The sequence below is a fragment of the Naumovozyma dairenensis genome, chromosome 7 (assembly GCF_000227115.2).
Source record: "Naumovozyma dairenensis CBS 421 chromosome 7, complete genome".
NCBI classification, from domain to species: domain Eukaryota; kingdom Fungi; phylum Ascomycota; class Saccharomycetes; order Saccharomycetales; family Saccharomycetaceae; genus Naumovozyma; species Naumovozyma dairenensis.
The window spans coordinates 1,091,870-1,119,796 of NC_016485.2; the positions used below are offsets into that span (position 1 = coordinate 1,091,870).

A 27,927-nucleotide genomic window follows, 5' to 3' on the forward strand; every position below is an offset into this window, starting at 1 on the left:
GATTAGGCGAGAGTGTGTTACCCTGTGATGTATGTATTATTATAATGTGGTGTGCGGGTGTGTCACAGAAACAACTGCGTCAGAAAATAAATATTAAAAATAATAAAGAAGTGTGACGCGATATCATATTATATTATATTATATAAAGAGAGAAAGTGTGTATGTGTACATGATTTTGCTGTCTAAACTACAAATAACTATCGTTGCGGTTACCATATATCTCAGAAAATATTCTCTCTTCGTCAGGGGTAGTACTTTGCGCTGAAGTGACTAACGTCAACGTGTCACTTAATCCACTTACTATATTAGAATTGATATTTATGTTACCAATAGGTGAATCACCCATACCAAGCTCTCCTAGCACTTTTTCTCTAGATATAACCTTGTCTTCTTTCTTTGCTCTCGTACTCTTTACGTACGGACTTGATGGACAGGATTCCTCCTCAGATATTGTGCTACTATCATCATCTCCACCAGTTGACACAAAAGAATTCTTAGAAAATACCTCTTTTTCAAGATTATAGATTTTCCTCTCCAATGTAGAGTTCCAGTCATCATTATAATCCAGGGTTTTAATCTCATCCTCCTCAACACCTGATCCGGTATTTTCTGAATTATTTTTCTTGTTCTTAACCCCCGTTTGCTTCTTGAAAAACCTTAATGGTTTGTGTCTTTTATCATTGTACCCATAGTAGCCATCATCACCACCAACTCCCTCCATTATATTCTCCTTTGCTGGTGTTTTTGAACTACCAAAAGAAGTCATTGATTCTAATTTAGAGTCATCGAAATCATAAAATGGAACTTTATTATTTTTCCATCTCCTAATATGATGATGATGATGATATTGATTTTCCTTGTTTTTCTTAGTAATTAAATCATTATATGCAAGATCAAAATCTTTATTCAAATTTACTTTAGATTCAATATCCGTTGAAGGATTTTGATACGTTTCACGTCTATGATGGAAAAATTGTTTCGTTCTAAAACTACCGACCATTTCTTTCGTATTTTTCTTCTTTCTCTCCTTCTCTTTTAATACCTTCCGTTGTTTTTTCGCTATTATCCACAACAAAACATTGCTTTGATTAATCAATGAATATGGATTGCATACTCTTATAAATCAAATTTTCCCAACCAGAACCGTTTTGTGTCGTTTCTGTCATCTTTTCTGTTAATAGCCTACTTTTATATAATGACAGAATCTTCGAACTTGTGTATAAAATTCCCAAATTTATTCAGATATTAAAAACTGGAAAATATAGATCAAATATATCTCGAAGATCAAGACACATACACACAATAAACCTGTAATATATTAGGCCTGTCAAGTTAATTCAAAATAAAAAAATAACCATTCATCTCACAATGAAATTCGCCTTGAAGAAAAGATCTTCAATCGACGCATTAGACATGTATTGCAAAAAGGCAAGTAAACGAACCTTAAAATTCTTATCCATCGCATTAGGTTCCAAACACATCGATATAGAACATAAAAGTGACATACGATCGAATATTATAAACCATTGTGAAATCTTGGAGGCCGCTAGAAGGAAACTTATACAGAAGAATCAAATAATCATTTCATCAATTCATTTAGGTGTAAAGACTTTTACCATATCGAAATTTAAGATAGAGTTACTTGACGAAAACAATAACAAAAACACGGATGATAATATTGAAAAGCAATTGACAGTCAGTAAACCAATCTTATTGGATTGGGATAAACTAAAACTAGAGGAATTGTTCTTACCCGATAATCGATCGAAAATAACGTTACATCCAACAGATATGACTGATTCCATATTTAAACTCTCACAATATTTAACAACAGAAAAGGAAAATAGAGCTGATTTATTTACCATTGGAAGACCAAAGGATACTTATAGATTATCTTCAAAGCCTAATTCATTCGAAAATGTGTTGAAAATTAATTTATTTGAACAGTTATTATACTCTACCTTGAAGAATAAATTAAGCTATCTCAATTTGAAGCAACCACAGACTAAGAATAATGATGATGCATATCTACCAATCATATCGGATACTAAATTGGTATCACAATTTTGGTGTAATTTAACTCCAGTGAGAAGTATATTGAACAAATCATTTGGTAAAGGTTCCGATGAATCCAATTTACAATTAAAATCTCCCATTTTATTAAATTCCATAAAGATGCATTTAGTAAGAAGAATTATTGAATCTGCTCTCCAAATAGATAATTCATCTAATAAAGTAACATTGACACCCAATTGGGAACATCGTCTTCGAACATATATCACAGAGGATACTTTGGGAACATATACATTTTCTGAATGTTTAGGTTTCCTTGGAAGACAAAGAGAATGTGATAATCGGGAATTAGCAAATGTTTTCTTACAAGGTTTAAGCTGGATGGAATGGTTACAAACTTATATAGAAATTGAAAATATAGTAACTAGTGAAAAGGGGAATTATACCGATGAGATTTTGAATCAATTTAATGCATATTGTCATTATAAGAAAAATAAAATACAAGAATTCCAAAAGGGAACATCCCCAAGATTAACTTCTTTAGAAAATTACCATGATGATTACGATAACGCTCCGTACCCTAATAATAATAATAATAGGAATAATGGTGAAAGAAAGAGGAAATTTACTCCGTATACTCAATATATCACCGGTGAAGATAAAGATGGTTCTATGGAAGACCCATGGATAGACAAAATAAAAACGTAACCTCAACACATCTGTATGTGTGAAATTAATGATATTCAAATGTGGTACGTACATATATACCTGTAAATAAATAGATACAAATAATGGACGTTATGAATATTCTCAATAGTCTAATTCCACTGACGGCGTCAAATGTCTCTTCTTTTGTGACACAGCTTGTTGTTGTTGCGGTATTACCGTATTATTCCCTTGTATTGATGGTGTGTTTTTAATTTCGTTTTGCAGCTCATCAAATATTTGCTTCATAGTAGCTTCATCATCTTTCAAATTCTTATATTCTAATGTTTCATATATACTCTCTTTCATTTTATCCCATGTCAATGATAATGGTGCCCGTACATTTCTAAAATAATTATGAAGCATTAATTTGAAATAATGCTTCTTCTGTTCCAATACTCTTTTTTCAGTTTCTATTTGTATTTCTTTCTTCTCTATCCTTGAATGAATTATTTGATCAATTATTAATTGTAAGTCTATCTTGTCTATATCTTGGAAACTCCTGTCCATAACCAGTATTTTATCAATATTTTCATAATCTTTATCGTACATCTCTCTCTCTATACCATCATATAACCATTCATAATTATTATCAATCAATACTTGTTGGGCAACAGATCGTTTCCCAACTATAATTAATTTTTTATCATCAACAACGTCAAGAAACAAATCTAATGAAGTAGATCCATTCCTACCTATAATATTTTGGAAACTTTCATGGGTTTTAAACTCAGAATAAAAATCTTTCCATTGAGAATTTGCCTTGATTTTCGAATCATTTTCCATCAATAATTTTTTAAATTGATCCCTTGCAATTCTATCACGAGTATAATTCATTTCATCTATCTTGGAAAGTTCATTAATTAATTCTTCTTCTCTTAATTTAACACGTTTTAAATATTCTATTAAGATATCCTCATGAGTTAAAATTTTGAAATGTTTATTAGCCATAAATCTTTTATTTTTTTCAAAAAGATAATTATTTAATAACGTTTCCCAAGAGATTATAATCCCATCGTCACCCTGATTATTTGTAATGATTGAATCTAAATAATCATTAAATTCTTGTAACGCTTGCTTTTTCAATTTATTTTGTTCTTCTTCATATTTCGATTTTAATCCCGTAACATATTCTAAAAATGATTTCTTCTTAATTGTTTCACTCACAACAGAATGTTTATAAATAGGTTCATTTTCAATAATCCTTCTCGCAGTAGGCCATCTCGTATAATAATGGATCTCACTATTATTTGAAAGCATGTTCAAAAATGCATCTTTAAATTTACTAACTTCATTATGTTCCTTTAATAATTGATCTTCAGATCTATTAGACAAATATTTCTCAAACATTTCTTGTTTCCATAATGGATCATCATCAATAATCCAATACCTCGGATCCTTTGTCCCTAATTCTTTGATAATTTTATCGAATGACCATGTGGAATCAACTTCATTCTCCTTTAACATATTCATAAATTCCCTTTCGGCATCCTCTTGAGACTTCGCTATGATTGTTAAAATCGGTGATTCATTAGAATATTCCCGAAGCTCTTCTGGTTCGGAAGTGCCATCAGCAGCAGTTTGAGACGGTATGCTCGTTCCGATGGTATCAATTTCTTGTTTAACTGAGATAGTAGTAGTGGCTGGTGATGGGGAAAGTTTCGAAGATAATACTTGCTGGTTTTGTCCCTTGGTCTGGGATTTTTCTTTATATTGTTTAATTAAGGCAGATATATCCCAACGAGATTCACCTGTCTTAAGATTGTAATAATACGTTTTACCATCAGCAGTAACATTAGATTTCCAACCAATATTTTCCATTATCGATGCGTCATCCTTCTCTATCTTAATATTCGTCTTTGCATTATTCGTGGATATAGTAGAGGTCCGAACCGTGGTTGAGGTTGCAGCTGTAATAGGTAATAATTCCTTTGGTTTCTCCCATTTTGATTCTTTAGTTATAAGGTTATAGTAGTATATTCTGCCCTTTGCATCCTTAGCTGAACGCCATTGATTGCCATTTACTGCATTTTTTTGATCTCTATTCATTATAAGGAGTCCTTTTTTTTTTCTTGTTCTAACCCCTTCTGATAGAATACAGTTTTTTCTCGTTAGTTCTTACTGGGTGAACTCTTCTTCCTCTTTATTTCATCGTCATCATCATCACCATCATGCAATGATATCAGTTCCATTATAATTTGGTTAGATATTTGCACTTTTAATATATTTGAAGAATTCAGATTCTTAATGAGATATACACCCAGACATTATTATTTTTGCCCTTCCTTTCCTTGCCTTAGTTCAATCCTCTTGGAGCAACAAGGAAACAGAGAATCAATTCTTAAGTATATTTAGCTATTTAAATATTTGTATATTTAGCTATTTAAATGTTTGTATATTTGTATATTTGAACATTATATAAGATCTATAGCAGCAAGATACAGTTAAAGAAAGCATGTCTATTACTAATATTAGTCATGTAGATGTTACTTCATTATTGGAAGAGGAATTCGCATTGAATCACAATATTCTTGATACACAAAGGCGAACATTAACACATTTCTAAAGGGGGGCCACGCATACAGTCCTGGTTAGCAAACTCCAAAGGTATTTCCCCCAGATCCTAATTTCAAGTTACATAGCTGATTTTAACGCTACTTTTTCTCTAAAATATTACGCTATTTTCAAGTTCAATTGAACACCTTAATTTATAGTTACAACTTTTTAAACAGCAATATGATCCATCTTAAAGCCAGTAATTTAGCTATTCTTTTGCCCAAGAGTGGCCAGATAGGCTCTGCACCTGACAGACTACGCCTGTCAAGATCTCCATCTTTGTTAACTTGTTTATACTATTTAATTCAAATGGCCTACGTTAGGTCGTAGGTATTTTTGTTCAAACCCTAATTTTCCTATTTCAGGCCCTACTTCAGGCGTTACAAAATGTTTTAAACGTCACAAAATAATTTTAAAAAAATCATTTCCGGAAAAAAAACTGAAAAAAAAAATCAATACCAAAACTCGATGACTGAATGGATGACTGAGTTGAAACCAAAAAGATAACAATACATTTACTAACATCAATTACAAAGAAAGAAAAAAATAGAGTAGAGATCTATGGACAGAGTATATAGCTATATATTTTTATTTTGATTGATTCATTTTTACTTTAGTCGCTACATCCAACCCTAGTAAAGTTCTCAGACCAATGACATTCGCAACGAAGATTCTCCAAAACACTACAAGGAAAGTGATAGATAAATACCCATTGTATGTCCCCAAATCAGGTACATTCCCTAAAGGTTTCCAAGTGGGTTCAATTGCATCAGGTGTAAAGAAAAACAATGCCTTAGATCTTGGTATAATCATCAACACAAACAAATCACGTCCCTCTTCTGCCGCAGCTGTCTTTACTACTAATAAGTTCAAAGCAGCTCCTGTGCTGACGTCTAAAAATGTATTGGATTCCACTAATGGTGTTGCTATTAATGCTATCGTGGTCAATTCTGGTTGTGCCAATTCCGTCACTGGTGAATTAGGTATGCAAGATGCTAAAGAAATGATTGATATTGTTAATGAACAATTAGGTGATAAGACTTCACCTTCCACTTTAGTTATGTCTACTGGTGTCATTGGACAAAGGTTACAAATGAATAAAATTTCAGAAGGTATAAAGAAGATTTTCCAGGAAAATAAGTTTGGTAGTGATTTTACCTCTTGGTTGAATATTTCGAAATCAATTTGTACTACTGATACTTTCCCAAAATTAGTTACCTCTAAGTTTAAACTATTAAACGGTAAAGAATATACTTTGACTGGGTTGGCTAAAGGTGCTGGTATGATTTGTCCAAATATGGCTACTTTATTGGGGTTCATTGTCACTGATTTACCAATTGAAAGTAAAACTTTACAAAAAATGTTAAGACATTCAACAAGTCGTTCATTTAATTGTATTTCTGTCGATGGTGATATGAGTACTAATGATACCATTTGTATGATTGCTAATGGTGCTGTTGATACTCCTGAAATTAATGAAAACTCTCAAGAATTCAAACAAGTTCAAGATCAAGTCACTGAATTTGCTCAAAGATTGGCTCAATTGGTTGTTCGTGATGGTGAAGGTTCCACTAAATTTGTTACTGTTAATGTTAAAAATTCATACAGTTTCGAAGATGCCAAAATTATTGCAGAATCTATTTCTAATTCTATGTTAGTTAAAACTGCTTTATATGGTCAAGATGCTAATTGGGGGAGAATCCTTTGTGCCATTGGTTATGCTAAATTGAATGACTTGAAATCTTTAAATGTTGACAAAATTAATGTTAGTTTCATTGCTACTGATAATTCTGAACCTCGTGAATTGAAATTGATTGTTAATGGTGTTCCTCAATTAAATATTGATGAAGAAAGAGCTTCTGAAATCTTAGCATTAAATGATTTGGAAGTCTTGGTTAATTTGGGAACAGGTAAAGAAGAAGCCCAATTTTGGACTTGTGATTTATCTCATGAATATGTTACCATTAATGGTGATTACCGTTCGTAGACGAACAAAAGGAAAGAACTTATAGATTTATTACCTAGCTGTATATTATCATTAAAACGCTAAAAAGATTTTCTATTATAATATGTTATGATTATTTATTTAATTGTTTGTTTTTGGTCTTTAGTTGGAATTATGTACGTGAATTAGTTAGCTTTCATCAGGTTGCCTGTTAGCATTATCTAGTTTGAGTTCAACTTGATTGTCTAAGTAGTTTATTAATTTTTAGAGTCTAGTAAAACGTTTTTGAAATATTGTCTCTTTGGTAAAATAGATAATAAATCAACAACTTCTTGTGGAATTAGTTGACTATTCAATCTCATTTGTTTGTTTTGTGGCCCATTCCCGCCCCCATCTTCAATTTGTATATTATTTTTATGATTATTTTCATCACTAATGTAAGTGTCAAACTTTCTCTTATATCTGTTCGTTTGGTTTCCCGTATCATAATGCTTGAGATTCTTCGTATCATCGTAAAGATATCTTAGTTCTAGCTTCTTGATCAGATTTTCATTTTGAATTTGATAACGATCAGTAAATATATCAATTAAATTCTCATTAGGGAATTTTTCCAAGAATCTTTTCTCCAATTGATAAAGATTATTTAAATTACCAAATTTTGATTCATAATTTAAAATTTTCTTGAAGATCAATTTTAATTGATTTAAATCTTCGATCTTATCGATTGAAATTTCGAAAAGTGTTTTAATTTGTGAATCTTTATTAAGTAAGATTAAAAAATCTAAATATTTCAAGATATAAATACCATCATTTTGGAAATATTTTAAACCTAATTCTAAAACTTTACATGGTGTCTTATAATCATTTTGATTCTGGAATTCCATGTATGCATTCTCAATATAAATATCATGAGTTAAGTTTTTCTTTAGTTTACGACATTTACTAAATACAGATCTAGCAGCTGACAAACCAGATAATCTTTTCATTGTATTCATATATATGCAGTAAACAAAGGTTAGTTTTCTCTTGGAATCGTTTATGGTTTGTTCAGATTCTTGAGATTGGACTAGTTGGTGAGTTTTCTTTAAAAGATGATCTACACAACCTTCAAAGCATTTTTTAGTTTCATCAATTTGATTATTTGATTCAAAACATTCGGATAACTTGAAAGTTAATGTAGCAGATGTAGGGTTGGCTCTTAGGGATAGATTTAAAATATATTCTCTCTGTATCGGGTCTTTAAGAAACATTGAATAACGATACCAAATTTCAGGATTAAAAATTAAATATTGGATCGCTTGTTTGTAAACATAGTTCAATCTATCCATTAGAAGCTCTTCAGATAATTCTAATTTATTTTGCTTTTCCCATTCAATCCATTTCAGCCAAATATCCAATTGTTCAATATCTGTGGAAAACGAGGACGTGGATGAAGACGGCGATGATGGTACATTATTCTTGTTGACTGTGTGTAAACTAATTGGAGTAATTCTTTTCAAATTTCTAGTTAAATTAGACCATTCTTGGAATACAGATCTTGCCTTCATATAATTAGGAGACAATTCAGCAATAAATTTCCTAGCGGTTAATGAATTAACATCTTGTTCCCATTGTGTATATTTATTCCACATTTTTTCTAATTGGTCAAAAGGTACAACAAGCATTCTTTTATAAAGTTTCCTTAGCATATCAATTTTTTGTTGTTCTTCCCATTTATTGAATGGTTTCCAATTTTCCAAAAATAATAAATAATCAAGCCAAAATTGTGATGATTGCGGTTCCCAATTGGCACATTTTTCTAGGACCAATTCAAATGCTTTGATGACTATGGATCTTGCCTCTTGACCCCCCGTTATTATATTATTTTTCCTACGAACATAATCTAGATAAGTTAGCCATAATGATAAATCATTATTAGGAGCGGAGGCTAATTCTGTAGGAGAGGAGCCCGTCAAGTTAGAAGAAGAAGAAAGACACATTGATAAGAATGACTCTACAGTTGCAAATTCATCCCTAGCTAGTTCCATTTTCAATTGTATGGTCCATAGGAAAGATAACAATGGGAAAGTTTCATGTAGGGTTTGGAAAACACCTCTTATTTTATCCAAGCTAGCATCTGTGGATTCGTAATATTGGATCAGTTCCAAGGATGTTAGGATATCTAGTGGATCATTTGATAGCTTGTCTAGTAGTTGACGTTCTTTCTCATTAGGATGTCTTGTCTGTTGTGCGTCTGCTTGCTGTTGTTCTTGTTGTTCTTGTTGTCCTTGTCCTTGTTCTTGTTCTTGTATTGTTGGATCCGGTGTTAGCGAAGTTGACATGACCGTGGACTGTATTCTGTGTTTTCAGGGAAAGGGAAAGAGAACTTATTCTTGAGGAAGAATCACTTTGATACTTTAAGTATATATATAGATAAGGACTTTAATGCTTTGTAGCCAATCGTTAATCCATCCATTTATGATATCATATTTGATATAGACGATACCTTTGAAACAATTCAAATACATGGGTAGTTTATATTTCCATGTTTTTCACTTTTTTGTCATATGGAAATTTTTCACTTATTAACAATGCGGGTAATAATAATAAGAGGAAGAACAAGAACAGTTGAAGAGTGGAATACATAAGTTGAAGAAGGCAATTAATTAGCGATAGCTTTTCCATTTAGGAGATCAATTGTCTTATATTGCTAATGTCTGCTACAACTACAGCCGTTACTTTTGCTAACAAATGCGTACTACATATATGGGGTCATGCCGATGAGGGGACACCAAGTTTGGTCTCACCTAGTTCTATCGCCCTTATTTGGTATCTAAATAGTTTACCAAGAGAACTACGTGATGATTTTGAAATTGTATGTTCCAATAATACTGATTTATCCATGACCAAAGAATTACCAGTTTTGTTCATAAACTCTCCCAATGGAATTGTGACAAGACAGAGATGCGGTTTCATTGATATCATAAGGTACATCGACACACAACAACAAGGACATAAAAAAACTTCCTCTTCGAACCAGCAAAATTTATTAGAGAGCGCTTTATTAACTTACACAATGACGGAACTAACTCTTCTGACCGATTATCAACTATATCTAAATGGGAAAAATTATAGTAATTTCACGAATAAGGTCTTTTCCAAATTGCTCTATTGGCCTATGTGGTATAATACTCCATTAAACAATAGAGCCTTAACAAGGAAAAGATACTACGTACACGATTCCCCACATAAGATCCTTGATACAGAGATGGAAGGGTTCGAGAATATACATATTGATGAAAAACATGAACATGACCCATCAATGGCGCATTCCAAGACATTCAAACTGACAAAGTATAAGAAGATGCAAAACAAGAAAACGTTACAAAATTTACAAGATGATATGAACTATAATAAGAGATTCGTTGAAGTTCTTAACGATTGGTTTGAGGTTGCAAAGGATGTACCTTCTATTTATGATGGTGAAGGTTCATGTTCTTCTCCTACTTACCTTTTATTATTAGCGAATCTGTATATTCAAATGGAATTACCAAACGGTAGTAAGATTAAAGAATATTTGTCATCTGTCGAGCATTGGGATAAGATAAGTAATGATTTGGAATATTTGAAAACGAGCGGCTACGGGGAAATGATAATACAAAAAGATGGCAGCATTGATAGGAATGGAGGCTTACAATTACAGCCAGCTAAATTCAATGAGCAAGGTAATATCATCACATCTTTATACAATTATATCACTTGGTATTTATGAATAGAATAATGATAATATAATAATGAATGATTACTATTATATTATATGACCAAAACTCCCCGGCGGCGCTAACATCTAAGTAAAAGGAGAACAATAAAATAATCTATCTATTAGTGTCAGCAAATCAGGCATGTAATATCTTCAAAAAAATGAGCCTGAATAATTTGTGGCACACAAGTGGTTAAAACGAAGAGAAAGTATTGTATTCTACTTGGAGGATAGACGATTTCAGCGTTACAAACTGTTTTGTATTTATGAAGAGACACATGTATCAATTGGACATTCATATATAAATCTTCTACAGATGCCATTTTAAATGATAAATGTTTTCTTCAATGCCTTATCCAGTATAGGAGAGTTGATATAGCCAATTACTCTTTCATATAATAACAACAATAAGCGACAGATTCTCGAACACTTGTCTTCGGAAATTTACATGATCTTTTTACTTGTCTCTTATCTTCGGTATTTGTTCCATATTTTCGTAACTGAAAGGTCTTTAAAGAACGCTACAGTAGCTAGCAATCCATGAGAAATACGAGAAGTCTAGAATTACTTAATATGCTCCCTGTTTAAACCCAGCTAAGTATGCTTGTTTAAGTTGGTGTCTTGTTAGCTATTTGATTGAACAACGGACATTTAATTCCAAAAGTTAATGCTGCCCTGCTGCTCCCCCACAAATTTTCTCGAATGTAGTTACCCTTGGATCTATGCAGTATCTTATATTATCGTTGCTAGTCGTTCTATGTGATTCACCTCTAAGTAATGTATCAGCTTTTCGTTCTTCTTTCTCTTCTTCTTCATCATCAACTTCCTCTTCACCTATATCTTCAATGTAGTAAAAAAAGGGTTCTAATATAAGCATTGTTTTCCAAAATAAATCAGTACCACAATTAGCAAATAGGACTCTGACTAAGTGAGGTAAGTATACCTGTTCAATATATCCTTCAGCATAATCTAGAAATTCTTCTAGTTGATAACCTTGTTCATCAGCCAGTGCAGTAGAGTAGAATTCCGACAACAATGTCAATTCATTGTTAATGGGTCTTAGGAATATCATGGCAAGCATGTNNTTTAACAACTCTTCGGCCTTTTGGACTCTTTCTGGATCCAAATTCTTAGTAATAGAAAATTTGTGGCTCAGTCTTTTATTATGGAGTCTTTTAGGGTTATTATTATTTTTATTATCAATCTTGCCATTAATACCGATATTATCGCTTAAGTGAAATTTACATCTATCACTTGGTGTTAGAAGACGGCTTTCTTCAGTCTCAGCTATCAATTTATTATATTCATTATATTCATTATATAAAGATATGATCTTCATCATTGGATTGTATAATTCTTTGTATACTTTAACTTCTGACTGTGGAACAATAACTTTTTCCAAATAGTGATTGATTAAACCTTCCATGAAATTTGCCCAGATAGATGATAATATGTAATTTTCATCAGATTTAGATCCAGAAAGTTCATTATCGATATTTTCACGCATGATTTGTCCAATCAATGTTGAGCTTTTCAAACAATTGAGGAATTCATATTGGTTTTCCTTAGTACCATTATCTTCGGGGATATTAGCAGTAAAGTCCAACGGCAATAGCATTTCTTTCTCTCCCCTATATATTATGTTCCCGAACACTCTTACCTTCATCCTCTCCTCTTCATTTGAGCCTAATCTGTAATCGGAATCACCTCTTTGGATAATGTTACCAGTAAAAGAACAATTGCTCTTTATCCATGGATTCAACTGCTTGATATATTTATCATTAGTCTTATTAACTTCATGGTTTATTTTCTTATGAATACAATCAATGAACTTCATAATGAAACTACCTTTTTTGGATCCATATTCCATCTCCAAATACTCTTTCGAGGTAATATATTTATATCTGGCCCCTAAAAATACTAGGTCCTCCATAGAATTGAAACTGGGATCGACATTACGAGGAGCCATCCTCGTTCTACGTCTTCTTTCCCTTCTTTTATTTTTATTTGTTGTCACGTTTCTGTCCCTCTCTACGACGGCATTTTAGGGAATTGTTCACTTTGTCCTTCATTGTTAATAGATATTGTGATACCAAAGCGTTTCCATTCTCTTTCCATTGCTTAGCAAGGCATTGGCAGATCAATGTGGCCTTGGTGACTGTTGGTAATATGTCTTAAAAGAGATACGTGACGTGACTATTTTGCAGTTCCATGTTGTGTCGGCAGCGGCTCCTCAAACTTTTGTCAAATTTGGTGATAATTCATTCCTTCGCGTCACTGTCACATTTGTTGTTGTTCTGTATATACTTCAAAGTATATGCAATCAAACTTATATAGTAATCAATAGGTAATTGGCAATGTAAGACCAATATTTGATTTTAAATCATGGAAATTTATACTTGTATGTAAGTCCATATTTTATGTCTGTATCTTCTATAAAAAGCAGTCAGATCGATGGTGTATATTATTATTATATAATGTTCCAAAAAAATTCATCAAACCCTCATTCATAAAGGAGCAAGACGTCTTATACTTGTGAAAAACTTGGATTTAGATCCACTTTTCTCCATAACTGATTCTTGATATGATTCATTATGATCCATATTTTTATCATCCAATAAGATTTCAGGTGATAGTCTAAAATCTTTAACTACCTTCTCTTCGACATCAGATATATCCATTAATCCATAAACAGAAAGCATAATTAACCCTAGGACACCACAAAGACATGAAAATACCATTGCAATAATCCCCTTCTTGGTGAATCCATCAGGAATTGCCTTTGGTTGAACCAATTCATCTTTCAAATTTAGGAAATCTACGGAATCACCAGCTGCATTACCACTAACTGGGATGTTCTTATTTTTACAGACATTAAGTTCATTAGCCGTAAAATTTTGGGATTCTACTGCTTGAATATTTTCTGGATCCTCAATTAAAACTATAGCTAATCCTTGAATTAAATGCCACTCGATGTGACAATGGAAAAACCAAACACCAGGATTATCAGCTTTGAAACGAATGACGAATGAACTTTGTGGATTCAAATATATTGTATCTCTCATCATAGGATAATCTGGATAAGGCGTGTGGTCTGTTAAGTCAAATGGATGAACTGTCTCACCATCGTCTGCTTCATATGGTCGATCTCTTGAAATTGTTTGGAAAACATGGCCATGTAAATGGAAGGGATGTTTACCCGTATCATAATTATTAACAACAATATCAACAATTTCATCTTTCTTAAGAACAAAGGAATTAGTATTGGTACCATATACTAATGCATTAGTGGAATCATTACCAGATGTTAGGACAGAAATTAAAGCAGGAACTTTAGGAGTAACATATGTAATATTATTGAAGAAGGCATAATTAATACCGTTAATTAAATTATCCATTTTAACATCCAATGTAATTCTATAATCAGGTTCATCAAATAGTTCAACTTTCTCATAGGGGACTAAATAGAAATCATCTAAATATTCATCTAATGAATCGACAAAATTTTCATCAGGAAGAGGAGCACTTGAATTATAAACCATATATGAAGTTGAATTTAGTTCTAAATGTTTTGGGATCAAATCTAACATGGTATCATCAAATTTTTGCATAATGGCAAAATTTTTGGAAGTGTCATTTTTAGTATGGATCAAAACAGAATACCTTTGAGCAACAGTAAGATATAACATATTTGTTGTATTTTTTTCAGTATAAACACCATCTACTTCTACGACAGTCATATCATGATCTTCGATCCAAAAGTATTGTGAAACAAACCCACCGATGTTGACAATTCTTAACAAATAAGTGGTATCAGGTTGAACATTCCATGTTAAATTCCTTGTATTATTTAAAATTAAATTTTGTGGAATTGGTTCAGCACCAGTTGGATTATAAAGGTTCATAAAATCAGCAGTCAATAGGTCAACAGTTCTATCATACCAGTCACCAATCCCCAAGGGAACATCATAATCATACTCATATGGGAAGTTAACGTTATCTTCACCATCTTCAATAATAAGCATTCCTCTAAATCCATCTTCATATTGACCAGCTGTGTGACTATGATACCAATAAGTCCCTACATTATCCTCCACTGTGAAATTATAAAGGTATGTATCACCGGGACCAATTGGACATTGTGTCAAGAATGGGACACCATCCATTTTATTATTATCCTTTTGGAAAAGTCCATGGAAATGTAATGATGTATCTGAATCATTAAACCCATTTGTAAGATATACTTGAATTCTATCACCTTTAGTGACGCGAATATCGGGCCATGGCCATTGACCATTACATGTTATTACGGGACGATTTAATACACCATCTACATTTTGATAATCCCAACCTGTGGTCCAATTGAAGGTATGTGTCTTTGCTAGAGCAGATGTTGCTACTATGGGAAGTAGTGTAATAATGTAACTTATCAACATCATTTTCCCATATAATTTTATTTCTTCTTGTTTTAATATTACGTAAAAGAATACTTCACCAGAGCAATAAAAGAAAAAAAAAAAAAAAAAAAAACGGAAATCAAGCTTAAGGAAAAATAATACAGGCCATTTAAATAAGTATCTCCTATCTTTTTTTCCATAGAGGCCACTTACATTTTGTACAAGGTGCACTTAGTTGAAGCATGAAGCTACGGTCGAATATGGTTATAGATTAGTCTTTCCTAGTTGCACCTAGCTGTTCTCTTACCATGACTCCTGGTTTTTTATTTTTAATTCTTACGACAATCAATCAAGTAGTAGTTCACATACGTACGTACGAATAAAAACATGTTATTGCCTTAATTGAGGATTATAGTTGGGTTGGTTGAAGGAACCACGGATATAATGCATACAGGTTATGAGAATTACACCTTGTTTTGTTGGCAGTTTATTTTTTTCATTATCCTTTGCCTGATATGATATGCTATGATATGAAATGAAATGAAATCAAATGGTGTGTCGTTTCAGGAAGGTCCGTCCGCCCATATGTACGGTAGCCTCACTCTCTCACTCTCTCTCACTTAAGGAAACTGAAAAATCAGGTGCGATTTTATATGCGGCTTCCCTCTCTCTGTAATTATCTACCGTACGTACCCGTATTTCTAACTCCGGTACATAATACATAATCACCTAATTACGATTATGAAAAAAAGAAGGGAAAGCTAACGGAGTTATTGCTTGTGGTTATTAATCTCTCTTCTGTTTATGAACCAATGCTACCAAACGTTATAAACAGGTGTTTGGTTGGTTTTCATTTGATGTCGTCCTTGATTGAATTTTCTATTGCATACGTACGTACGTACGTACGCACGTAGGGATTGAGAAGGAAGTTGTTGGGACTAAACAGGGTTTGTTGTTCAAGTTTTTACAGAGAAGGACTTCAAAGCCCAATCATAAGCATACGGCTCCTTCGGTTCGTTTGTTGTTCTTCTCATTCATTATATTAATTCACGGTATGTTTTTTGGTATGTACATATACAACCTTTCTTGAATTGGTGTTTGGGTGTTGAAATGACTATGTTCAACGTTTTGCTCAATTACAATATATTTTTGAGTACGTACGTTGGGCAATTTTGTTATCTGATGGGACACTACTAGAATCACAGGGCAGTCAATTGCTTCTTGTATTCTGGAGTAACTAGTTTGATGGTTTTGGAGTTGTTGTTTTATAAGATGAGGATTGTCATTGTCGTTGTATTAACCAGGTAGTGTGATACTTACTAACTGATATATATATATATAACGGATTAGTTGACAGATTGCTTGATCTATGCTTTCTTCCTCTCTGGTCTTTAATATTTCTCATACAATTAGAAGAGTTAAAAGTTTATTTAGTGGTATACTATAATGTGATGTCACATAAAATTATATGTGTCGCCCCGCTTGTTGTTGCTTAATTGAGACATTATGTTTAGAAAATGCCACGCTGTTTAGCCGTATCAGACAAGAACACGGCTGCGGCAGCTGCGGGTTGTTCTGGTAGGAAAGGGATGACAATAGCGTGGCATTCCTCAAAATGTGTCAGTTCATCATTTTAAAAGACCATATATATATATATATATACTATAGGGAAGAAATGAGGGGGATTCTATCAATTCTCTGACATATTTATAGTGTAGTTCATAATACCATTTTGCTTAACCCTTACTACTACAGAGAAAAACTGTAAATAATAGATTCGAAACCTCAAAGGATTCCATCTTTTTGCAGAAATATCTTGTTATCACGTTAGCGGGTTCAATAAAACAAAATTCTATCTTAAGCTCCCTTCTTTTTAAGGTAATATTATTTTAGGAAAAGAAAGTAGAAAGAATTCAAGAAAAAGCTATTACAATAAGAAATCACATAATTAATTATAGAATCCACCCTAACACAAACGCACAAGTCACGTCAATAAATAATGGTCACAATTGCCAAAGAACAACAGCATAGTAGTAGTTTCATCGTGGACTTCTTAATGGGTGGTGTCTCAGCAGCCATTGCTAAGACAGGTGCAGCCCCCATTGAAAGAGTGAAAATATTGATGCAAAACCAAAGTGAAATGTTAAAACAAGGTTCATTAGATACTCCATACTTGGGTATAGTGGATTGTTTCAAGAAAACAGCTAGTCATGAAGGTATCATATCGTTTTGGAGAGGTAATACTGCAAATGTTCTTAGATATTTCCCCACTCAAGCTTTGAATTTTGCCTTCAAAGATAAAATTAAGGCAATGTTTGGTTATACTAAGGAGAAAGATGGGTATAGGAAATGGTTTGTAGGGAATATAGTATCTGGTGGGTCTGCTGGTGGGTTATCCTTATTATTTGTCTATTCTTTAGATTATGCAAGAACAAGATTGGCGGCAGATGCTAAATCAAAGAAAAGTGGAATGCCAAGAAAGTTTAATGGTATATTGGACGTTTATAAAAAGACTTTAAACTCTGATGGTATCCTGGGGTTATATAGAGGATTCTTACCTTCTGTTTGTGGAATCATGGTTTATCGTGGTCTATATTTTGGGCTTTATGACTCTTTAAAACCGGTCCTTTTAACTGGCGTATTAGAAAATTCATTCTTAGCATCATTCTTATTGGGTTGGGCAGTCACCATTACCGCTTCAACAACTTCTTACCCATTAGATACAGTTAGAAGAAGAATGATGATGACCTCTGGCCAAGCAATCAAATATAAAGGTGCATTAGATTGTTTCAAAAAGATCATTGCTGAAGAAGGTGTTTATTCTTTATTTAAAGGATGTGGAGCCAATATCTTTAGAGGTGTCGCCGCAGCGGGGGTCATTTCATTGTATGACCAATTACAGTTATTACTATTTGGTAAGAAGTTTAAGTAAACATTTAACATTAATTTTTACATATTTGTTATATATAATATTCATTTTTTTGCAAAATGCTTCATCTTTGTATTATTATTATTATTTATAAAGTTTTTGTCTTCTACTGTAACCCTTTCCTCGTCATTAATTTGTGACCGAGTTTTTAATTCATAACATAAATTGTGAAAATTACTATCTATGTGTTTGTGGCCTTTCGAGAAGTTGATGCAAGAAAGATCAAACAAGAACAAATCTCTAAGAAACTAACAATTCTGATTTTTTACTGACTTGGCTTCTACGATAGGAGGGACATGACATCTATTGAAAGGTTAATCTCTGAACCACCGCTCCTTATCGAACCCTCATTATCACATCTAAGATACCTTATTTTATCAGATGGGCTACCAACATCAAATGACAAGAAAACACAGAGATTAAGATCCTATGTATGGTCCATTCTTTCAAGGACCTCTATGGAAGGCTCTACTCAGAAATATTTATATTATTTAAGTTTAGGTCTCCCGAATTCCAAAATCACTCAAAAGATATTAGATGATACTTTTAGAACTTTCTCAACTGATGAAAAATTTACAGCAGAAGTGAAAGAAGATGTATTGATACGATGTTTATCATGTTTCGCTTGGCAAACAGAGGAATACAGTCATCAATTGGGGGAAAAACTTAGACGATCAGGAAAGAGTAATCAGAAAGTGGGACGAGGAAGAAATGACATTGGTCCAGATAATGACGATGATGAAGACAAACAAGAGAAGGAAGTGAGGATCCATGATGACACATATATTCATGAAATTAGTCCATATCTTCAAGGAATGAACATTATACTGGCACCTTTATTATATGCTTGTCCTACAGAACCGATCGCCTTCAAATTATTCTCAACAATGTGTTATGACCTTTTTCCAGCCTACATCACTAAAAATATGAAAGGTAGCCAAAATGGAGCTAAGCTATTAGATTTATGTTTGGAGATTATTGACCCAAAATTAAGCGGATTATTACATGGTCATTTACTTAATGCACAGACATACGCTTACTCGAAAATTCTAACATTTTCCAGTAGTACAAAGCCATTGGATCAAGTTATAAAATTATGGGATTTTATGTTTGCTTACGGGTTCCATATGAATATTTTACTAATAATCGCAATGTTTGAAAGAAATAGGTCATTGATAATGAAATCAGAATCACCGTTAAGTTTAATACTAAACGGTTTACCTGATATTGATGCAGATGAAATTATTAGCTTAGCAGTCGGTTTTATAGCAAAAATACCAACAGATATCTATGAATTATTAGTAGAACATTTAGTCAACTCTGATATCATTATACCATGAAAGTCTCTAAACCTTAACTTTTATGCTGTCGACATATTGCTCAATGCCCGTATCCTGGGTACAGTATCACCGTTGCTGTATATTGACAGCATTTACAAACACAATCAGCACTAAGGTAGTCATCCAATCATCTTTATCTTTAGCATTATTAATTTGTTATGCTCCAGAAAAAGAAGCACAAATATACACAGCTCGTTTTATTGCAAGAAATAATCATTGCAGTTCATGTTCATGAATAGATAAATCAAAGCAATTACAATCTCTTACACGCATCAAAAATTTATCTGTTGTTCATCATACCTTCGCTTCTACGGTATTATATCATCTCTAATTGAGAAATACTAAATAAGTCTATTATCTTACCTCCACAAACGCTTGTAAATGCTAAATGCATATAGCTCTGTGGTTCATGAATTATACTATGCCGTTTATGAAAGTACATCGGAATTTACGGTATCGTTTCATGAAAGATAGTAGAAACGTCACTTTGGTAGGCTGACAAAGGCCTAGTTTTTATAAAACGTACACATGGTTGCTCAACGGTAAGTAATCTAAATAATGAATTTTTATAAATTTTTTATAGCCTATACAATTGAACCAATTTATACCTCTATAAAACAAAGTCTCTTTTACCTTTTCTCTATGGGTCCAGTCCTTAAGAAACGATTAAATGTTTACTCGATGAGATTATCAAATGAAAATGGTTCATAAGGATAACCTTCACCTTCGAAAAACTTTGACATCGCTTCAACCCAATGTAAACGTAAAGCATGTAACATGGCAGATGTACCTTCCATAAAAACTAAAATACAAACTGATAAAACAAACCACATACCGAATAAGAAAATAACTTTAATAACAGATAAGGTTGAACCTGAATTATTAGAAGAGAATGAAATACCAATGGTCATATCCCATAAGACTGAAGATAGTTGAGCATGAGCTAATGATAGCGCCCATAAACGTAAATATGAGGCGGTATGAGAAATACAATTCAAACAAAATTCGATTGTATGTATAACTTGATGAATCATTACGTCGCCAAAGTCAAAGGCTTCTTCTTCCTCATTATCATCATCAGCTATGGTATCATCACCGTAATCAGTTATCGTCATGTTGCTGTTGTTAATGTTACTGCTGTCTAAAGTTGGATCTTGTATTTCAATATTTAACATGGGAGGATTATCAGCGTTAGAACTTTGTAGGCGTCGGTAGCCTTTATTTTGTTTCCTTAACGTTAATGGTTTATATAACAATAACCATGGAACACAAACCAAGGCAGCAATTAATAATATTGATTGAAGGACAGCCTGACCACGATATAATGGCTCATCTATTGTTCCTGGTGATAGAAACATGTTGATAAGCATATTTAACAAACCTGGAGCAGGTTTCCCATCTTTTATCCAATCTTTTGACCACTTGTATACAATTGCCCAAGATAAATAACCAAAGATGGATTGCATAAAGATTAAACCTGGAATAAAATTACCAATTATGTCCACCCTTGAGTTTTTATATCTGAAATTAATATATGCAAAGGCATATGAGTAAGTCATATGAATGAACCCCATCAATATAGATAATTTCATCTTGTAAGAATTCATGAATAGTAAACCATTTTCAGCTCCATGCCAAGCATAATCGATACCAAACGAATATACACCAACTTTCCCAGCTTCGATTGAATCTCCTTTTTTGAAAGTAGATGGCCACTCCCAACCGGATTTGAAAAATGTCATTGGTCTAGAGAATATATCATTGTATATTATCCCTGTGTATATGGAAAATGCACCCATCAAACAAATCATATATCTACCACTATAAACCATATCCAGAATTTCATCTTTTTGCATAGCCTCAAATTTTTTTTCATTTAATATAAAATACAAGGCAATTAACAAGACAATCATACCGTGACCGGCATCACCAAACATAATAGCAAACATAAACGGGAAAGTAACAATGGTAGCTAACCCTGGATTCACTTCTTTGTAAGTAGCTGTAGCATACGCGTCGACAATAGATTGGAATGCCTGCGTGAATTTATTAGTTCTATGGAATGTTGGAGGATTCTTATTGGTATGAATTATATTTACTACTGTACCGTATTCGGAACCAAGCGATTCACTATGGTCCTTTAATGAGTCAGATAGTTCATCTACATCAGAAGATGGAATCCAACCTTCGGCAAGTAATCCTTGTACTTCTTGTTTAAATAAATTTAATGTTGCATGAATATATTTTTCTCTTTTCACTACAGCATTCCATGTTGGTAATTGATCATTAACCACTAGTAATTCTGTATGGAGCGTTTGTTCGGTAGTGTGAACTACTTGTTGAATATCCGATATTTCAGAGTTCAATTTTTCAACAGCATCATGTGGACGACGTTCTAAGGTAACAACTTTCCCATCGAGTGACTCAATTACACGTTTAACTTTGCTTAGTAATAAGTCACCATGTGTAAACACTATAAAACTATCTTTCTCTACTTTTTCTTTGCCTTCTAATAATGGGATATCAATAGGGAAGTTTTGGAAAAACAAATTACCACGAAGTAATCTCCAAAGGATTCTATTCAATAATTCTACTTTAGTTCTATTAATTGAACCTGCAATCATATATCTATGATGATAACCTGTTTCTAGGAATCCAAACTCCTCGAACGACGTAGTTTCATCAGTAGTTAATCGAGCATTCATTGGTGCTTGTCCCGAATTGTTGTCATTATTGGTATCATTATTATTATTATCATCATCATCAAAGGAAAAGGTATCGCTCAACGTATTACTAACAGCATCAACTTCTTCATCACTAAATATAAAGTCATTCTCATTAGCATTTGCAGTTGAATTGCTATCAGAGGTAGATCTTCCTATCGTATTTGGATTACGCTCCAAATATTTAGAGCATTGAATAATGACGCATCTATTTTCGATAAGCCCATTTAATTTTTCCTTCAACCCATTCAATGAATCATCTAGTTGTCTTACTCTTGTTTCTGAACCTGTGACGTCACCTATAAGGTTATTAATTGAATCCTGTGAATATGATCCCAATGATTGTACCACAGTTGTCAAACTGGGACTTATGATATCATTACCTTGTTCATCTACATGTAATATATATTTCCATGTAGCGTCTGAATGTTTGTCAGCTGTTTCTTTCAAATAATTGAGTAATCTTTCCACGTCATCAAATTTCCTTAATTGTGAAACGTAACTTCTTTGAAAGTCGGTTAAATCTTTGTTTAAATCTCTGAACATTATATTACCCAAGTTTCCTAAGAGACAGACAGTTTCTCTGGAGATTTCTAATGGGATATAAAGCTGAACATATGTCATATCCGCAGAGCCTATGATGAATAAAAAAGAAACAAAATTGTTTTTTGTTAGTAAAAAGAGAAGAAAGGAAAAGAATGATCATACCATTCCAGTGAGCCCTGTATGAATGTCATAACATGGAATGTACTAGGATCAATAATAAGCAGAAGTAAACATACGGAACATAGCTTCCTCTTTCGACATTATGGAATAAGTGAAATATTGGATAATTTTCCCTTTTTTTTATCAAAAAATAGCAAAAAAAAACTGCGTTCCTACTTAATGAAGTTGGGTGAAAGAGGAAATAAAATAGCTATTGTATTCTTTTGTTTGTTTTTACACCTTTCTTTCGATAGTAAACCAATACCACGAATAAAAAAGTGTTTTTTCGTCTTCGAATTGACTAACGTTACATGGAAATACAATATTGGAAAGACGTAGACCTTACGTACACTTTTTTCGAGTTTTTCGGATAGCTTTTCTTCAAAATATCACCGAAATGCTCTTTTTTGGCAATGGTTGAAAGACTCCACTTAACATTCCAGTCACGTGTATATTTTATTTGGGGCAAGGTTTAAGCGTTTAGGGTTAGACTAATTTAACCTTAATAAAAAATAGGGCTGTTGTGGCAAAATGGCGGCGCTATCAACTACGTATTCTATTTACAAAAAAAGTAATAAAGCATAGACCCATCTCAAATTGGTTGGTGTTTTAAGGTACATTTATGTTAGCAAGAAAGAGTTTAGGTGGCAAAAAGAGACTCTAATTTGATTCCATCATAACAATATATCACTCAAGCCAATAGTCAACAAACTAAGAGGTCGAGTAGGTGTACATATCACAAACATACTGATTGATGTCGAACTCTTTGAATGTAAAAAAAACTGGCCACTCCAGGAGTGTTGATAAGGTCTCCCATCAATATTCCAAGCAAAAGTACAATACTAATAATAAACTTAAGGTTGCACCACTAACAAAGGCACGTCTATCTTCTTCGTCATCTTCTTCACTTAAATCGTTCAATAAGAAATCAGCTTCCCCAGAAAATGGCAACATACAGGGACTCCCATTGCAGGCATCATTAAATAAGAAACCAGCGTCAGATCGTCTTTATCCTGCAGTATCTGTCCCATTCTCCAGTTTCATCTTCCCTGATACAAGAGCACTATTCAACTTGAATTTAAAATCATACATGGATTTAACATACGAAGAAATAAAAGTAGTCGGATTCGAATTATACATCATTGAACAATGGGCCCCTGAAAGGAAATTATCAACTATAATTACATCCTTAACAGGAAATAGTCAAGATATAATTACAGCCATAAGGGTAATTTTACCTAGTGATCCAAAGTTATGGCCTGGTCGATTCAAACAATATCATGAGGAATTAATGGAATTCTCACAACCACGTGTGACACCACAGGGGACATTATTTATTTCTAATTTGTCAAATGTTAATTCAAGTTTGAATTTGATACATATTGAATGTGGAGATTTAAGAAGTGTGTGGATTTTGTTTAAGATTAATTTCAATTTGAAAATGCTGCATTGTGCTGGGAGATCAGCTGTTTTATTGTCATATCCTTCAAGTTCAGCGAAGGAGAAATTCTCGCAAGTTTATAGGATACCCATTGATAAAGGTCAAGCCCAACCCCCAGGGAGGTGGGCTTCAATTAATGAACGACTGATGGTTCCTAATTTCGATACTACTGATGGTAATAAGGGACAACACTCAAGAAGCATGGTGTCTGATTTACTCCCTGTGTCAGGTTATTATCCAGTTATAGAATTGATCAACATAATTCAAATCTCATTGGGTTATTTTAAACTCCCCGTGGGCAAAATCATTAACGATGGGTTAATCTGTAACATTACTAAAAAGGCCATTGACGAATGGTGGGATTTATATGGGAAATTATATCTCGGTGTGGAAAAACCAAGGAACGAAGCTACTTTGGGTCCCACTACGGTGGCATCTTTGATTAGTTTGGTATTAAGTTGTTATTTCAAACTAATGGTTGAAGATTGTATATCATCAAAGGATGCATTTGATGAACCCGAATTCTTTAATGGAATTTATAATTTCCAAAGAAAATATGGGATTACAACTCCAGGAACACAAGTATGTCTCGAACATAGAACATTGGAAAAATTGTTCGAAGTATCAGCTAAATTCTCAGCTGGTAACGTCACTGATATTTTTAAAATGAAAAAAGTGGTGAAATCAAGAGTACATGATATAACAGGGAAAGGGAACCCCATCCATCTTTCTAATGAAATTTTGACCACCGATCTGAATACATTGGTTAATAATATCCACGGAGGATCGCTGGGATTATTATGGAAAGGAAAGGGCAAACCAAGAAGAAAAGCTGATTTATCGTCTAGTATAAATTTCTTAACTTTTAACTTTTCTCATGGTAATCCCATGCAACAACTAAAAGAACATGAATTGAATCTATATAAGTTGAAACAAGATGAGAAATTGAAAGAAAGGGCCTTACTTCATAATAAGTTACGATTTCTAGATAACATTGATGATGCAACTGGTAATAATAATCTAGTTGATAGGCAAAGAGACCAAGACCTTGGAAGTTATAATGAAAGAGACTCCGATATGTTTTCCCTGGGAAGATCAGACTTACGGAGAGTTCCCTTCTCATCGGCAACGATATCATCTATGTTTTGTAATTATGATCGGTCCAAATATCTTCGTAATGCAGATATTAATAAGAGATATCAAAATGAAATATTTAGGCGTAATTCAGTAGATAGCGACATCCAGAAGGCTGTTAATCCTAATAAACTTGATCATTATTTTAAAGATGGAATAAGGTTACATCGTTCAAATTCTGCATCCAAGATACAAAATGTTATCGAAAGATGGGATCTGCCCTTTGATTCCTCAGTGGTAAAAGTGGCAAGAGATTTGCTTCGTATTGAGGATGAATTACATTTACAGCAGCAAGTTGATGAAAAGGAAAAAGAGTTACATGATAATAGGATCAGTCAGGTAAATGATCGCGGCGATGAGAATCACGATCAAGATGTGGAATTCGATCAAGCGATGAAAGCATTACAAGAAATATATCAGAAATATATCAAGGGAGCAAATACTTTTCAAGCAAAATCAGATAATATAGAAACCCAACAACAACTTTTACTAAATGAAATGCATGAATTGAATTCTTTGACCTCGAAACTAAAATATGACGTCAGAATCTTAGACCATCGTGTCCGTGATGTAGAAGAAAGTGTTAGTCAGTTTGATACCAAGCTGAAAGCAGTAAGAAAAACGCTCGTTATAAGAGAAAAAGGTCCGAAAGATTTAACCCCTGATATGCAAAATGATAAACTCTTATTTGAACAGTGTATGAACAACTTATTGAAATCAGAAAATACTCAATATCAGGGAGTATGTTTAAAGGTTTTGAGCAAGGGATTTTTTCAAGAAATGAAAAGAGATATCCACGAATGGTATCATTGGTTTTTTGGGAAAGCGCCCAACAAATCGGTTATTGAAAACGCAGATGTTGAAATTCAATCCATGCCTACCTGAAGATCATAAGTAGAAGACATTTTATTCAAAATTTATATATTCTAATACAATTGAGCACTAATTTGAATATTCTGGAACAGTGGAGAGTTTTGTGCGATTTTCTGAGTCATTAGATGTGGAAGAAATGATCATAATATGAATAAATTATTAATTACACTCCCCCATAAGAAGTAGAGGAGCAGAGTGTCTCCAAAGGAACATGTCCTGTATAAATACCAACTACAATATCGTATACTACATTTACATTTGGCCTATCACCAGAAATAGCAGAAATTTGCATCGAAGAATATAGTAAAATGAAAATACATCTTTTTGTAAGATATCCGATTAGGATTACGAACTGTTGGCGTCATGCCAAAGTTTCACAAAGAAGTATGTTTATTTATTATTATTTGAGTAATTACTGTCATGATGCTATGAGTCTTTTTTAGAAAAGCAAGTCAAGAATTATTATTATGAAGTTTACCATGTTCGAAGTAATGACCCGAACTATGTTATGCACCATACATGTTTGTAGCTGTATAACGTTTATTGAATTATAATTGAATATCGTTTGTTGAATTAAGTCGAATGCCATGCAAGTGTTATCTTATTATTATTATTAAGATTGTTTTTGATTGCAGCCACGTCTACGGTTTCGGCCGGCCATGCGTACAAGAGTTATGTATTGGGTCGGTTAAGTTGTATGGTTTTGCTGAGTGTTTACTCAGGCGTTCTGGATTAGTCTCTCCTAATCAAACCTACAAGTATTTAGAGTGTCCTGCGGAGCACCTAGTCGAAAGGACTTTGAGAGCGGTGTTCATGATTACGAATTTTGTTTTATGCATGAATGACTTCAACGAGATATTATATGAACTTCTAGAATTTATTTGACTTACTAAGTTATTATTTTATTATCATTATCATAAGCCGTAATTATGTTGAGAAACTAATTAGGAGCTAATGGAAGTAAGATACTACTAACTTTACGTTATCTCCTGTATTTCTATCCTATCACTCTTCCCATTCTATTACCATTCTATTATTGTCCTATCCAAGCTTTATCCTATTCCTATTTTAGTACCACAGTGCATTACAATGAAACAGAATAACATAAGGAGTAACATAAGATTAAGGAGTACGTCTATTATACAATATGACCCCAAATTATCAAATGTCCAGAACGAAATATGATTAAATAAGCTCGTTGATTATCTAAGTTAACTATGACAGGCAAGTGATTAGATAAAGTAATTTTGAAAGATATAAAAGGACTAATGGTCGAGCTGGAATTAGAAACATTTTAGTCGTTACTTTATATCTTTTTTATTAGTTATCAATTTATAATATATAGAAGAGGGCAACAAAAAATCATACATTCATAAGAGTCTTATAGTCTTCTCTTCAGAAAACCAAGATTCAAAACTATATCTAAC

At 33.0% G+C, this 27,927-nt stretch overlaps 12 protein-coding genes across 12 annotated transcripts; 6 read left to right on the top strand and 6 right to left on the bottom strand.

Annotated features, from left to right (window-relative positions):
- Nucleotides 1–187: 187 nt before the first annotated feature.
- NDAI0G04580 (uncharacterized protein) lies at nucleotides 188–1,000 on the bottom strand (the record flags this gene model as incomplete). The annotated part of the gene is made up of 1 exon (XM_003980070.1): nucleotides 188–1,000. One exon carries the CDS (start codon nucleotides 998–1,000, stop codon nucleotides 188–190), a length of 813 nt encoding a protein of 270 aa, XP_003980119.1.
- Nucleotides 1,001–1,368: 368 nt separating this feature from the next.
- NDAI0G04590 (uncharacterized protein) lies at nucleotides 1,369–2,721 on the top strand (the record flags this gene model as incomplete). Its single annotated transcript, XM_003980071.1, has 1 exon — nucleotides 1,369–2,721. One exon carries the CDS (start codon nucleotides 1,369–1,371, stop codon nucleotides 2,719–2,721), a length of 1,353 nt encoding a protein of 450 aa, XP_003980120.1.
- A 102-nt stretch (nucleotides 2,722–2,823) lies between these two features.
- On the bottom strand, nucleotides 2,824–4,767 carry PRP40 (snoRNA-splicing protein PRP40; the record flags this gene model as incomplete). The annotated part of the gene is made up of 1 exon (XM_003980072.1): nucleotides 2,824–4,767. One exon carries the CDS (start codon nucleotides 4,765–4,767, stop codon nucleotides 2,824–2,826), a length of 1,944 nt encoding a protein of 647 aa, XP_003980121.1.
- A 1,159-nt stretch (nucleotides 4,768–5,926) lies between these two features.
- ARG7 (glutamate N-acetyltransferase) lies at nucleotides 5,927–7,261 on the top strand (the record flags this gene model as incomplete). Its single annotated transcript, XM_003980073.1, has 1 exon — nucleotides 5,927–7,261. The coding sequence occupies one exon, from the start codon at nucleotides 5,927–5,929 to the stop codon at nucleotides 7,259–7,261; it is 1,335 nt and encodes a 444-aa protein (XP_003980122.1).
- A 215-nt stretch (nucleotides 7,262–7,476) lies between these two features.
- RNA14 (cleavage polyadenylation factor subunit RNA14) lies at nucleotides 7,477–9,540 on the bottom strand (the record flags this gene model as incomplete). The annotated part of the gene is made up of 1 exon (XM_003980074.1): nucleotides 7,477–9,540. One exon carries the CDS (start codon nucleotides 9,538–9,540, stop codon nucleotides 7,477–7,479), a length of 2,064 nt encoding a protein of 687 aa, XP_003980123.1.
- A 371-nt stretch (nucleotides 9,541–9,911) lies between these two features.
- Nucleotides 9,912–10,970, top strand: SAM37 (SAM complex subunit SAM37; the record flags this gene model as incomplete). The annotated part of the gene is made up of 1 exon (XM_003980075.1): nucleotides 9,912–10,970. The coding sequence occupies one exon, from the start codon at nucleotides 9,912–9,914 to the stop codon at nucleotides 10,968–10,970; it is 1,059 nt and encodes a 352-aa protein (XP_003980124.1).
- Nucleotides 10,971–11,622: 652 nt separating this feature from the next.
- NDAI0G04640 (uncharacterized protein) lies at nucleotides 11,623–12,927 on the bottom strand (the record flags this gene model as incomplete). Its single annotated transcript, XM_003980076.1, has 1 exon — nucleotides 11,623–12,927. One exon carries the CDS (start codon nucleotides 12,925–12,927, stop codon nucleotides 11,623–11,625), a length of 1,305 nt encoding a protein of 434 aa, XP_003980125.1.
- Nucleotides 12,928–13,465: 538 nt separating this feature from the next.
- FET3 (ferroxidase FET3) lies at nucleotides 13,466–15,397 on the bottom strand (the record flags this gene model as incomplete). The annotated part of the gene is made up of 1 exon (XM_003980077.1): nucleotides 13,466–15,397. One exon carries the CDS (start codon nucleotides 15,395–15,397, stop codon nucleotides 13,466–13,468), a length of 1,932 nt encoding a protein of 643 aa, XP_003980126.1.
- A 1,957-nt stretch (nucleotides 15,398–17,354) lies between these two features.
- On the top strand, nucleotides 17,355–18,287 carry AAC1 (ADP/ATP carrier protein AAC1; the record flags this gene model as incomplete). The annotated part of the gene is made up of 1 exon (XM_003980078.1): nucleotides 17,355–18,287. One exon carries the CDS (start codon nucleotides 17,355–17,357, stop codon nucleotides 18,285–18,287), a length of 933 nt encoding a protein of 310 aa, XP_003980127.1.
- A 293-nt stretch (nucleotides 18,288–18,580) lies between these two features.
- Nucleotides 18,581–19,624, top strand: BUB2 (Bub2p; the record flags this gene model as incomplete). The annotated part of the gene is made up of 1 exon (XM_003980079.1): nucleotides 18,581–19,624. One exon carries the CDS (start codon nucleotides 18,581–18,583, stop codon nucleotides 19,622–19,624), a length of 1,044 nt encoding a protein of 347 aa, XP_003980128.1.
- Nucleotides 19,625–20,298: 674 nt separating this feature from the next.
- On the bottom strand, nucleotides 20,299–22,971 carry STV1 (H(+)-transporting V0 sector ATPase subunit a; the record flags this gene model as incomplete). Its single annotated transcript, XM_003980080.1, has 1 exon — nucleotides 20,299–22,971. The coding sequence occupies one exon, from the start codon at nucleotides 22,969–22,971 to the stop codon at nucleotides 20,299–20,301; it is 2,673 nt and encodes an 890-aa protein (XP_003980129.1).
- An 835-nt stretch (nucleotides 22,972–23,806) lies between these two features.
- Nucleotides 23,807–26,512, top strand: STB2 (Stb2p; the record flags this gene model as incomplete). The annotated part of the gene is made up of 1 exon (XM_003980081.1): nucleotides 23,807–26,512. The coding sequence occupies one exon, from the start codon at nucleotides 23,807–23,809 to the stop codon at nucleotides 26,510–26,512; it is 2,706 nt and encodes a 901-aa protein (XP_003980130.1).
- Between the last annotated feature and the right edge of the window lie 1,415 nt (nucleotides 26,513–27,927).